The sequence below is a fragment of the Pleurodeles waltl genome, chromosome 8 (assembly GCF_031143425.1).
Source record: "Pleurodeles waltl isolate 20211129_DDA chromosome 8, aPleWal1.hap1.20221129, whole genome shotgun sequence".
Classification (NCBI taxonomy): Eukaryota; Metazoa; Chordata; class Amphibia; order Caudata; family Salamandridae; genus Pleurodeles; species Pleurodeles waltl.
The window spans coordinates 1547333103-1547347362 of NC_090447.1; the positions used below are offsets into that span (position 1 = coordinate 1547333103).

The 14260-nt window shown below is 49.4% G+C and overlaps 1 protein-coding gene across 4 annotated transcripts in view; it reads left to right on the top strand.

Annotated features, from left to right (window-relative positions):
• LOC138248978 (zinc finger protein 613-like) overlaps positions 1-14260 on the top strand; it is a 109706-nt gene that overhangs the window by 14640 nt on the left and 80806 nt on the right. For all 4 annotated transcript variants that reach the window (XM_069203040.1, XM_069203042.1, XM_069203041.1 and 1 more), the window contains exon 2: positions 893-1019. In XM_069203040.1, coding sequence (XP_069059141.1) covers positions 893-1019 — 127 coding nt within the window. The remainder of the gene's footprint in view (positions 1-892; positions 1020-14260) is intronic.

Below are 14260 nucleotides of genomic sequence, written 5' to 3' on the forward strand. Positions count from 1 at the left end.
CAAAGTTGTGAAATCATTTTGTCTGGAGATTCTGCCTAAGTGTTCCGCTAGTTCCTGCATAGGAGGCTGCTTCTCCCTGTGAAGAGGTTTGTAAAGTCCAGCCTAAAAGTGACCTGGCCCTCATGGTGCCACCTCACCTGACATGGGCAGTGCAGGGCCCCCCACGGGCAGCTCCATCGCACTTTTCACTGCCTGACTTACAGGAAGTGAAAAGCACGACAGGTGCTGTTGCACCCAACGCACTGCAACATTGCTGCCAGCTCGATTACAAGCCGGCGTCAGTGTTGTGGGTAGTTTCCCACTGGCCCAGCAGGAAACGCACAATAGGGCCAGCGGGCAGAAGACCAAAATGGCAGTCTTCTGACCTAACAAGTTTGTGGGCGGCCTCTGCCACCCCCCAAACTCATAATGAGGCCCCTGGTGTCTTGCAACCCACTCCCAGCACTGACAGCCCCCTCTCTGAGGGCGCCTCAGGATGGGCACAAAACTCCTTGTCAGCTGATGTCTGTGCAGACCTGTGCTGAACGGAGATATGGCAGATGATACTCACCCATCTCTTCCTGTCTGAGGTGACCTGACCAGTTCGGGTGAGACACCCATTTGCTATTCTGCTGCTTCACTGGCTTCTCTAGAAACCTGGGAAGAGTGTGGTAAAGAGTGGCACAGCAAGCGCTTCCCTTGGTAATCTTACATCAGTGGAAAGCAAGTTTTACATTTCACTGTTGTGATATTAGAGAAGTGAACAACCATATTTTGAATCCTCCTGTTCAGACCAATGGCTTTTAAGCATTCTTACTTAATTATTCAACAATAAGTGATTTTTTCTTGGATACATCTTTTAATTCAGCGACTGCATTTAGAAATTGAAGTGGTTTAACATTTTCTGTTCCAGAACCAGAGGATGCTCCAAGATTCGTCTACAATCTTCTCTGAAGAGGAGTGGAAGCTTTTACAGGACTGGCAGAAGGAACTCTACAGGAATGTGATGAAGGAAATTCACCAGGCTTTGCTCTCACTTGGTAATCTTACAATATCTGCCTTTAACTGCGGTTTATATGGTATAGGATATGATTACATAATCATGCAGCCAAACGTAGTGGGCAATGTGGAGTTGGGATAAGTGGTGACAAAAAAGGTATAATTAAGAAAGACAAATCAGTCTTATCTTGATGGAACTCCCTTGGCTCCCCGTGCCTGCCCGCACCGTCTTCAAAACCAGCGACATCATTTACAAAGCCATCACGACCAGTACCTCTGCTTATTGTGCAGACAAGCTATCTTTGGTGGTGCTCTGCACATACGCAGCCAGGACACCATCAAACTGCAACCTAAGAATGACAAGATTGCCGGTGTTTTCTGTCTGTGTTTCCAGGGCCAGGAACAAAATCCCGTAGTTATGGGTACCGCCCCAGCGTTGCTCCAATTTAGGAACGTGTTGAAGACACACCTCTTTGAAGAACACTACATCACAATGCATGAACCGTTTATAACCCACGTTCGATAGAGGACCCCTGATTCTGTGAAAGGTTAATAATCAATTGGGTGTCATCAGCGTAGGACACTAATTTAAGGCCCCAACTTTCAATCACTTCAGTTAAGGGTCGCATATAAAGATTGAATAAAGTAGGACTCAAACATGAGTCCTGAGGTACCCCTTCCTTTAGGGAAAGTTTTTGAGGCACAGGATTGCTGAACCACATGAGATGTGTGGTCAGACAGATATGAAGCAATCCACTTTAAAGCCAGTCCGCTGATGCCCACCGCCCAAAGTCATTCCAGCAGAATGCCATGGGAGACAGTATCAAACGCTGCACTAAGATCTAGCATCATTATTGAGGTGGTATTCCCCTCATCAATGCTTTGCCTAGGTGTTTCTGAGGCCAGTAGCGGGGCAGATTCAGCGCTGTGATGCAGGCGGAGCCCGACTGACTCACACGCAGCACCTCTTTAGCCTTGATCAACTGCATCAGCTGTTGGTTGACATATTTTTCAGCTACTTTAGCAGCAAATGGCAACAGCGAGATAGACCTCATATTTTCTGGTTCACCTGAATCTAATGAGTGCTTTTTCAGGAGGGGGACCACGAGTGCATGTTTCCAGTCGGAGGGGACCTTGCCCTTTTTCAGTGACAGGATTACTGTAGGAGTCGGGACTGGCTTGTAGTGAGTACCAAGGGGTACTTACACCTTGCACCAGGCCCAGTTATCCCTTATTAGTGTATAGGGTGTCTAGCAGCTTAGGCTGATAGATAATGTTAGCTTAGCAGAGCAGCTTAGGCTGAACTAGGAGACGAGTGAAGCTCCTACAGTACCACGAGTGTCATATGCACAATATCATAAGAAAACACAATACACGGATATACTAAAAATAAAGGTACTTTATTTTTATGACAATATGCCAAAAGTATCTCAGTGAGTACCCTCAGTATGAGGATAGCAAATATACACAAGATATATGTACACAATACCAAAATATGCAGTAATAGTATTAGAAAACAGTGCAAACAATGTATAGTTACAATAGGATGCAATGGGGACACATAGGGATAGAGGCAACACAAACCATATACTCCAAAAGTGGAATGCGAACCACGAATGGACCCCAAACCTATGTGATCTTGTAGAGGGTCGCTGGGACTATTAGAAAATAGTAAGGGTTAGAAAAATAGCCCACCCCAAGACCCTGAAAAGTGAGTGCAAAGTGCACTAAAGTTCCCCAAAGGACATAGAAGTCGTGATAGGGGAATTCTGCAGGAAAGACACAAACCAGCAATGCAACAACGATGGATTTCCAGTCGAGGGTACCTGTGGAACAAGGGGACCAAGTCCAAAAGTCACAAGCAAGTCGGAGATGGGCAGATGCCCAGGAAATGCCAGCTGTGGATGCAAAGAAGCTGGTACTGGACAGTAGAAGCTGAAGGTTCTGCAGGAACGACAAGGGCTAGGAACTTCCCCTTTGGAGGACGGATCCCCCACGCCGTGGAGAGTCGTGCAGAAGTGTTTTCCTGAAGAAAGACCGCCAACAAGCCTTGCTAGCTGCAAATCATGCGGTTAGGGTTTTTGGATGCTGCTGTGGCCCAGGAGGGACCAGGATGTCGCCAATTGCGTCTGGGGACAGAGGGGGCGTCGAGCAAGACAAGGAGCCCTCTCAGAAGCAGGCAGCACCCGCAGAAGTGCCGGAACAGGCACTACGAAGTGGAGTGAAACTGTGCTCACCCGAAGTTGCACAAAGGAGTCCCACGCCGCCGGAGGACAACTTAGGAGGTCGTGCAATGCAGGTTAGAGTGCCGTGGACCCAGGCTGGACTGTGCACAAAGGATTTCCGCCGGAAGTGCACGGAGGCCGGAGTAGCTGCAAAAGTCGCGGTTCCCAGCAATGCAGTCTGGCGTGGGGAGGCAAGGACTTACCTCCACCAAACTTGGACTGAAGAGTCACTGGACTGTGGGAGTCACTTGGACAGAGCTGCTGGATTCAAGGGACCTCGCTCGTCGTGCTGAGAGGAGATCCAGGGTACCGGTGATGCAGTTCTTTGGTGCCTGCGGTTGCAGGGGGACGATTCCGTCGACCCACAGGAGATATCTTCTGAGCTTCTAGTGCAGAGAGGAGGCAGACTACCCCCACAGCATGCACCACCAGGAAAACAGTCGAGAAGACGGCAGGATCAGTGTTACAGAGTTGCAGTAGTCGTCTTTGCTACTTTGTTGCAGTTTTGCAGGCTTCCAGCGCGGTTAGCAGTCGATTCCTTGGCAGAAGGTGAAGAGAGAGATGCAAAGGAACTCGGATGAGCTCTTGCATTCGTTATCTAAGGAATCCCCAAAGACAGAGACCCTAAATAGCCAGAAAAGAGGGTTTGGCTACCTAGGAGAGAGGATAGGCTAGCAACACCTGAAGGAGCCTATCAGAAGGAGTCTCTGATGTCACCTGCTGGCACTGGCCACTCAGAGCAGTCCAGTGTGCCAGCAGCACCTCTGTTTCCAAGATGGCAGAGGTCTGGAGCACACTGGAGGAGCTCTGGGCACCTCCCAGGGGAGGTGCAGGTCAGGGGAGTGGTCACTCCCTTTTCCTTTGTCCAGTTTCGCACCAGAGCAGGGCTGAGGGGTCCCTGAACCTGTGTAGACTGGCTTATGCAGAAATGGGCACCATGTGTGCCCATGAAAGCATTTCCAGAGGCTGGGGGAGGCTACTCCTCCCTTGCCTTCACACCATTTTCCAAAGGGAGAGGGTGTAACACCCTTTCTCAGAGGAAGTCCTTTGTTCTGCCATCCTGGGCCAAGCCTGGCTGGACCCCAGGAGGGCAGAAACCTGTCTGAGGGGTTGGCAGCAGCAGCAGCTGCAGTGAAACCCCGGGAAAGGAGGTTTGGCAGTACCCAGGTCTGAGCTACAGACCTGTGGGATCATGGGATTGTGCCAACTATGCCAGGATGGCATAGGGGGGGTAATTCCATGATCATAGACATTTTACATGGCCATATTCGGAGTTACCATTGTGAAGCTACATATAGGTAGTGACCTATATGTAGTGCACGCGTGTAATGGTGTCCCCGCACTCACAAAGCCCTGAACAATGTGGGGGCACCTTGGCTAGTGCCAGGGTGCCCACAAACTAAGTAACTTAGCACCCAACCTTTACCAGGTAAAGGTTAGACATATAGGTGACTTATAAGTTACTTAAGTGCAGTGGTAAATGGCTGTGAAATAACATGGACGTTATTTCACCCAGGCTGCAGTGGTAGGCCTGTGTAAGAATTGTCAGAGCTCCCTATGGTTGGCAAAAGAAATGCTGCAGCCCATAGGGATCTCCTGGAACCCCAATACCCTGGGTACCTCAGTACCATTTATTAGGGAATTATAAGGGTGTTCCAGTAAGCCAATGTAAATTGGTAAAATTGGTCACTAGTCTGTTAGTGACAATTTGAAAGAAATGAGAGAGCATAACCACTGGGGTTCTGGTTAGCAGAGCCTCAGTGAGACAGTTAGGCACCACACAGGGAACACATACATGTAGGCCACAAACTTATGAGCACTGGGGTCCTGACTAGCAGGGTCCCAGTGACACATAACAAACATACTGAAAACATAGGGTTTTCACTATGAGCACTGGGCCCTGGCTAGCAGGATCCCAGTGAGACAGTGAAAACACCCTGACATACACTCACAAACAGGCCAAAAGTGGGGGTAACAAGGCTAGCAAGAGGCTACTTTCTCACAATTACCAGCTCAAAAGGAGCAGGCACACTGACCGTCACACCTCGTTCAAGGATTCTGGGTGGAGCTGGGTCCACAGGTGACCCAGATTTAATCTTGGCTACCACCTGCTGGACCGTGGTTAGAGATGTTATCTCTAACCTAGTTAGGCCTCCCATAGATACACTCGGGAGTGCTCGCCTCAGCCACAATGCAAGTTTCAGTTTTATTTAATATAGGAGACAATAAAGTTACAGTAAAATGTATGTGAAATCTAGGCCATACAATGTGATGATCGGTGGTTAATTCTGACCCTGGGAGGATGGTTTACAGGGTCCAGCACAACGCACAGGCTCTCTCCGAAAGTCAGGCAGCAGTTCACAGTCTAACGCACAATTCTGTGTCAACAGCAGTTTTCACTCTTTGAAGTATAAATAACGAAGAGATGAGGTGAATGGTATGAAAGGTGTTGTAGAGTTTGCATCTTGTATCCCAGCTCTGCACAAGAGAAGAATCGGGCAGCCGGACATCTGGGGGTCAGATTTCCGGAGGGGTGCTTCTTGTGAAGTTGGTGCATGGCTGTGTTTGGGAAGTGGTGTTAGGAGAGGGACACCAGGGAGTGTTCCCTCATTGCACATGATTTATTTCTACAAGATTTCCATGCAGACTGTAGACAAAAGGCATTTGGCTTTCCACCAGTTTCCAATACACAGTTGCCACCCTGCGCAGAGCAGCTAAGATTCCCTAAAGTTAGGCTCCAGAGCATGAGAAACGTCAGCCTGACATCACTGTCTATGTCCAGGGTTTCTTTTTTTAGTTAAACCCAATATAACTGATGAAACACCACCAAAGGGAATAGTAGGGTTTTCAGCAGAATGTGTAAAGCACTGCACTGTACTGCACTGAACCTTTACTACTCTGGCTTCCTCTGGTATCAAACAGTACAAATGTAAACCATGCCTCATAGCACTTTGGGTTTCCCCTATGGATGCTCCTGCTATGACCACTTGGACTAAGGTAACCACTTAGTATGCCCTGCCAGCACCTGAAAGGTCCCATAACTCCCTTTGATGTAGTTCCACTCTTGTTTTGGGAGCCTAGACAGTCTATGGCTTCAGCTCAGAGTTCAGTGCAAGTTGTTGAGTAGTGCCCGGCAGGTTCACAGCTGAACTCTGAGCAGTGTCTCCATCTAGAGCAAGCAGCCTTCACATGAGCCTATAGCTCTTCATTACAGCAGGACCTAGTTCTGCTTTCTGTAAGCTCAGTTTTGTGGTAACAAAAATCACTGTACAAATAGATCGCTCCAGAATCAGAGTCCTCCCAAACATCCCTGCAACCAACACTCCTATTCTTAGGTTCAGGCAGAGATGTCTAAACTACGTTCCTACCGGAGCTGAATACATTCATACAGAAGGACCAGGGACTAGACTGTGAGCATGTTCAGTTCTCATGGGCCATTCAGATAGGTCCGTGAGCTGCTTTGTAGAAACTGCTCTGCTTTCAGTGCAGACATCAACTCAGAAAATAGCTGTATCTTTGTGTAACCCGTTGACAGTACAGCTAGTAATTTGCTAGTATGTGCTTCTATAGGAAAGTGCCCCTTTATGTATGGTCACCCCCTAGTGTTTTGCCCCATGTGTGTGCCTCTGTTAGGACACTGGAAGCCTGCACCAGGCCACGGTGCCCGTGCTCTCTTCCAAGATTTGTAGATTTGGTAATTCTGTGATTGGCAAGACTTTACCCTCTTATAAGCCCCTAGTAAAAGGTACCCTGGGTACCCAGGACATAGGTGGTAAAGGGATCTCCAGGGCTGCAGCACAAGTTTGTGTCATCCTGGGTGACGCACACAGATTGCTGATGGCAGGCCTGCCATTGCAGACTGTCAGAGTGGTTTAAACTGCTCGAGTTTGACTGTGCCATCACCATGAATGGAACAGTCTCTTGCACTGCCTTACATATATGTTGTTCACCCCTAAGGAAGGCCTCAGCAGCCCAAGAGGCAGAGTGTATTATATTTAAGGTGCAGGCATGTAAGCACAAGCTGACATGTCTCTATAGCGTCCGTTCCATTAGGGTACACTGTAAGTGCAGGCCGGTCCATAGGATAACATAGAAATTAAGCCCCAGAAGACTGGGGCTGATAGCTCTATTGTAGTACTGCCTAGATATGTCAAGTTTGGTGTCAAACAACATGCTTTTTCTCCCACAACACAAATCTGGTGTCGACGGAAGGCTGACATGCACCCAGCTGACACACTAGAGGTTGCCCTCCTGTTTACCGTCCTGCTTTGTGTTTTGGCCCGTCAGCCCGCACTTTTTCCTATGCTTGCTGCCTTCAAGACCGGTTTCTGCCACCAGAAAGCCTGGGCGCTCCCAGGAGTCAGATCAAAGGGCTGTGGTGGGCAGGAGGTCACACCAGCCTCCTCCCAGCCAGACTTGGGAATAGAGCCGTCAGGGCAGTTCAAAGACTTCACTGCCCCTGATAGCCATCTGTGCTCTCCCCCAGTGAAGGAAACAGCCCTCCACCTGCCCCTAGGCACATTTGCTTGTGGTCGAGCGGGAAATTAGGCATGCAGGACAGTGCACACCCCCAGCAGTCTCACCGCACCTCTAGGGTGAGCAGCCCGGTCTGTGCATTAAACTTTGATTTCTGCCATCTTATGTGTGGCAGAATAGAGGGTTCTGGGAAGCCAAAGGTGACCCACCCCACCCAATGTGGTCACCTCAGGGGAGAATTATCTGTTGTAGCTAGCTGCCCATTGGCCACTAGCCTCCACTCCCCTAACTCCCCTAATTCCAGGATTCAAGGTATCCCTCTGACACCAGAGCCTCAATTCAGACGGACCAACTTTCGAAAGAGGACTAAGAGGAGCTCTGCATCACCGACAACCAGACTTTTCCCACTGTAAGCAAGCCAGAGGGGGGTCTCTGTCCTTGAGACAATAGGGAACAGCACGAACGACCCTCATCCATGGCTCAAACTCGGCACGTTATTTTATTTTTTATTTATAACACTTATAAAGTGCACTTTGACCATAGCTGGTATCCTGGTGCTACAGCAATTACTTGATGAGGAATGGAAAAAGCTGGAGCACGATGAAGCCCTAATAAGGAGTACTAGCTAAATAGGAAATAGCCATGCTTTCAGGGCTTTTCTAAACTTCAGCAGCTCAGAATATGCTCTCAAGTAGCTTGCAGCGCGTTCCATTGCGGATCGGCTTTGAAAGAAAAGGCTCGCCTCCCCCCAAAACAATCTCTTCGGTATCGGGGTATCTGCACCAAACTGACCGTGGCAGAGCGCAGGGCTCTTGATGGAACATATCTTTTCAGATTACATCGGAGGAGTCCTGGGCCTTTCCCCAGTAAATCCCTAAACACCATCCATGTCGCTTGGAAAATAATCCTCTTCTCAATGAAGAGCCAGGGCCGTCCCTTAAGGACGCTGGAAGCAGAGGTTCAACGGGATTTATTCAAGCCAGTTACAGCAGCTGACTGGACTCTATAAAGTCTCTTTGTAGGAGGCTGGCCTGGCTTGTAGTGGGTACCAGAGGTACTTACACCTTGTGCCAGGTCCAGTTATCCCTTCTTAGTGTAGAAGAGGTGTTTCTAGCAGCTTAGGCTGATAGAAGGTAGCTATGGCAAAGCAGCTCAGGCTGAACTAGGAGGCATGTAAAGCTCCTACTATACCACTGTTGTCATATGCAAAATATCAGAAGAAAACACAATACACAGAGTTACTAAAAATAAAGGTACCCTCAATATGAGGATAAGTTATATACACAAGATATATGTACACAAACCAAAATTATGCAGGTAATAGCAAGTAAAGTAATGCAAACAGTGTAGAATTACAATAGATTGCAATAGGAGCACATAGGTATAGGGGCAACACAAACCATTTACTCCAAAAGTGTAATGCGAACCACGAATGGACCTCAAACCTATGAGAGCTTGTAGAGGGTCGCTGGGACTGTAAGAAAACAGTGAGGGTTAGAAAAATAGCCCACCCCAAGAGCACCTACTACCCCCAGAGAGACACAGAAGTCGTGATAGGGGGATTCTGCAGGAAGAACAAACACCAGCAATGCAACAACAGTGGATTTCCGGACCTGAGTACCTGTAAGACAAGGGGACCAAGTCCAATAGTCGCGACAGTGTCGAGAGTGGGCAAGAGCCCAGGAAATGCCAGCTGAGGGTGCAAGGAAGCTGCCACCTGTTGGAAGAAGCTTGGAGTTCTGCAAGAAAGAAGAAGACTAGGAACGTCACCTTTGCAGGATGGATGTCCCACGTCGCGATGAAGCTTGCAGAGGTGCTCCGACGCAGAAAGACCGCAAACAAGCCTTGCTAGCTGCAAGGGTCACGGTAGAGGTTTGTGGGTGCTGCTGTGGCCCAGGAGGGACCAGGATGTTGCGACTTGGAGGAGGAGACAGAGGTGGCGCCCAGCAACGTAGGGAGCCCTCACAGAAGCAGGCAGCACCCACAGAAGTACCTGAACAGGCACTTGGAATAAAAGTGAACCGGAGTCCACCCGAAGTCCCAAAAGGGAGTCCCACGCCGCTGGAGGACAACTCAGAATGGTGTGCACTGCAGGTTAGAGTAACAGGCTTGGCTGTGCACAAAGGAAATCCTGGAAGAGTGCACAGGAGCCGGAGCAGCTGCAAATCACGCGGTACCCAGCAATGCAGTCTAGCGTGGGGAAGCAAGGACTTACCTCCACCAAACTTGGACTGAAGAGTCACTGGACTGTGGGAGTCACTTGGACAGAGTTGCTGAGTTCCAGGGACCACGCTCGTCGTGCTGAGAGGGGACCCAGAGGACCAGTGATGCAGTCTTTTGGTGCCTGCGGTTGCAGGGGGAAAATTCCGTCGACCCACGGGAGATTTATTCAGAGCTCCTGGTGCAGAGAGGAGGCAGGCTACCCCCAGAGCATGCACCACCTTGAAACAGTCGAGAAAGCCAGCAGGATGAAGCGATACAAGGTTGCTAGTAGTCGTCTTGCTACTTTGTTGCGGTTTTGCAGGCGTCCTGAGCAGTCAGCGGTCAATCCATTGGCAGAAGGTGAAGAGGGAGATGCAGAGGAACTCTGGTGAGCTCTTGCATTCGTTATCTGAAGAATTCCCCAAAGCAGAGACCCTAAATAGCCAGAAAAGGAGGTTTTCCTACCTAGGAAGGAGGATTGGCTACAAAGAGAGGTAAGAGCCTATCAGAAGGAGTCTCTGACGTCACCTGCTGGCACTGGCCACTCAGAGCAGTCCAGTGTGCCACAGACACCTCTGTTTCCAAGATGGCAGAGGTCTGGGACACACTGGAGGAGCTCTGGGCACCTCCCCTGGGAGGTGCAGGTCAGGGGAGTGGTCACTCCCCTTTCCTTTGTCCAGTTTCGCACCAGAGCAAGGCTGGGGGATCCCTAAACCGGTGTAGACTGGCTTATGCAGAGATGGGCACCATCTGTGCCCATCAAAGCATTTCCAGAGGCTGGGGGAGGCTACTCCTCCCCAGCCTTCACACCTAATTCCATAGGGAGAGGGTGTTACACCCTCTCTGAGAGGAAATCCTTTGTTCTGCCTTCCTGGGCCAGGGCTGCCTGGACCCCTGGAGGGCAGAAACCTGTCTGAGGGGTTGGCAGCAACAGCAGCTGCAGTGGAGACCCCGGAAAGGCAGTTTGGCAGTACCCGGGTTCTGTGCTAGAGACCCAGGGGATCATGGAATTGTCCCCCCAGTGCCAGAATGGCCATGTTCGGAGGTACCATTGTGACGCTGTACATAGGTAGTGACCTATGCACAGTGCATGCGTATAATGGTGTCCCCGCACTCACAAAGTCCGGGGAATTTGCCCTGAACTATGTGGGGGCACCTTGGCTAGTACCAGGGTGCCCACCCACTAAATAACTTTGCACCCAACCTTCACCAGGTGAAGGTTAGACATATAGGTGACTTATAAGTTACTTAAGTGCAGTGATAAATGGCTGTGAAATAACGTGGACATTATTTCATGCAGGCTGCAGTGGCAGGCCTGTGTAAGAATTGTCAGAGCTCCCTATGGGTGGCAAGAGAAATGCTGCAGCCCATAGGGATCTCCCGGAACCCCAATACCCTGGGTACCTCAGTACCATATACTAGGGAATTATATAGGTGTACCAGTATGCCAATGTAAATGGGTAAGTTTAGTCACTAGCCTGTTAGTGACAAATTTGGAAAGCAGAGAGAGCATAACCACTGAGGTTCTGGTTAGCAGAGCCTCAGTGAGACAGTTAGGCGTCACACAGGGAACACATATAGGCCAGAAACATATGAGCACTGGGGTCCTGGCTAGCTCCCAGTGAGACAGTGAAAACACCCTGACATATACTCACAAACAGGCCAAAAGTGGGGGTAACAAGGCTAGAAAGAGGCTACTTTCTCACAGGTAAGTACAGACAGCATACTTTGATAAATGGTGTTGAGGCTGAGTATTACAGGGTCACGGGTGCCAGTGTCACCATGGTGACTGAAAAACGGGTTTCTCCTGAGCAACACCTACTTCATCACCAGTACCAAGTGACTGATGCTCACAATAACACTGTGTGCCACACCATGGCAGTTATTGTCCACATAACTACCTGTAGAATGTTTATTAGGGAACGACTTGGAGGCTACAGCTTGGGCTGAAATGGAGCTGGAGGCCCCTGCACCAATGTTGGACATCCCAGGGGATATTTTTGCCTTACAAGGGCACAGGCCAAAAGGCAGAAAGATCAGGGAAACTTGGAGCCTGAAACAATGGGCCAAGACCTTCCCAAACCCAAGAGTAGAAAAGTCAAGAGAGTGCCCTCTACTACAGCCTCCAGTGAGGATTCAACCCCAGAGAGGGAAGAATCCACTCCTTTGGTAGAACCTACACCAGAGGAGCTGCAAGCTGACACAGCAGAGCTCTTGGCTACAGGGGGGCCTGCCAGGGAGGAATTCAGTAGGGAACAGAGGATGACCCACACTGAAGGGCTTGAGGGAGCAAGCCTCAAGAGGCAGGGGATGTCAGTGGCACCCATAAGGTATACTCGGAAGACAGTCTCCTCTACTCAGAACCAAGGGACCTGGTGCTTCCAGGAGATTGGTGGTCCTTCTAAAGTATAGGGAATTTCTGTTAACCTTGTTAACCTTAGCACATGACACTCCCCTGGCAGATCACCTAGGGCAAAGCAAAACTTGGGACAGGCTTGTCCCTCACTTTCACTGGCCCCACATGTCAGAAGACACAAAGGAGTTTTGTCGCTCCTGTGTCACCTGTCAAACCAGTGGTAAGACAAGTGGCACCCCAAAGGCCCCCTTAATTCTACCTCCAGTGGTTGGGGTACCCTTTGAGAGGGTTGGGTGGATATTGTTGCCCCCATAGACCATCCCAAAGCCTCTGGGAACAGGTTTATACTGGTGGTGATGGACCATGCCACCAGATACCCAGAAGCTATTCCTCTTAGGACCACTACAGCTCCTGCAGTGGCCAAAGTCCTTGTTGGAATCTTTTCAAGAGTGGGGTTTCCTAAAGAGGTGGTATCAGACAGAGGTACAAACTCCATGTCTGAATACCTGAAAGCAATGTGGAAAGAGTGTGGTGTTACTTCTAAGTTCACCACCCCTTACCACCCCCAAACCAATGGTTTGGTAGAGAGGTTCAACAAATCTCTTAAAGGTATGATAATGGGACTGTGAAAAACTCAGGAGGAGATGGGTGTCCTATTACCATGCCTCCTCTTCGCCTACAGGGTGGTCCTGCAGAAGAGTGTGGGCTACAACCCATTTGAACTTCTGTTTGAGCACCCTGTTAGGGGTCCTCCTGCTCTTGTAATAGAAGTGTGGGAGCAACCTCTCAAGCCTCCCAAGCAAGACATAGTAAACTATGTGCTTGGCCTCAGATCTAGGATGGCTGAGTACATGAAGAAGGGCACTAAAAAGCTTCATGCCAGCCAAGAGTTGCAAAAACAATGGCATGACCAAAAGGCTGTACTGACCGTATACCAGCCAGGACAGAAAGTGTGGGCCTTGTAGCCTGTGGCTCCCAGGGCACTCCAAGGCAAGTGGAGAGGTCCCCACACAATTGTGGAGAAAAAGGGTGAGGTTACCTACTTGGTAGACCTAGTCACTCCCAGAAGCCCTGTTTAGGTTGCTTTATGTGACTCGCCGAAACCCTTCTATGACAGATCTGATATGACTCTGCTCATGGCAACTGATGAGGCACAGGAAGAGGACAGTGATCCCCTCCCAGACCTCTTCTCCCACACTTCAGCAGATAGCTCAGTTGATGGGGTAGTACTTGCTGACTGCCTCTCTGAGTCCCAGAAAGAAGACTGCAGGAATCTCCTAGGATAGTTCACAGAACTGTTGTCACTGACCCTGACACAGAGACTGCATCAAATCTGAATTTCAGAAGATGTTCCACCTGGGAGTCATTGAGCCTTCAGGCAGCCCTTGGGATAGTCCTGTGGTACTTGTCCCAAATCCTCACTCCCCAAATGGCAAGAGAGAAATTAGGTTTTGTGTTGACTACAGAGGTCTCAACACTGTTACAAAAACAGATGCTCATCCTATGCCTAGGGCAGATGAGCTAATAGATACACTGGCATCTGCCAAGTATCTAAGCACCTTTGATTTAACTGCTGGCTATTGACAGATTAAATTATTAAAGGATGCAAAGCTAAACACAGCATTATCAACCATTGGAGGGCACTATCACTTTACAGTGATGCCGTTTGGGCTGAAAAATGTACCTGCCACATTTCAGAGGCTGGTGAATACAGTCCTCCAAGGATTGGAAGGCTTCAGTGCAGCTTATCTTGATGATATAGGTGTCTTTAGTCCCACCTGGGAGGATCACCTGGTCTACCTGTAGAATGTTTTAGAGGCTCTGGAAGCGGCAGGCCTCACTATCAAGGCCTCTAAATGCCCATTAGGGCAGGGGAAGATTGTATATCTGGGCCACATGGTAGGTGGAGGCCAGATTCACCCAATACAGGGGAAGATCCAAACCATTTTGGATTGGACACCCCCTACTTCTTAGACCCAGGTTAGAGCCCGTTTAGGCCTTACTGGGTAGTACAGGAGGTTCA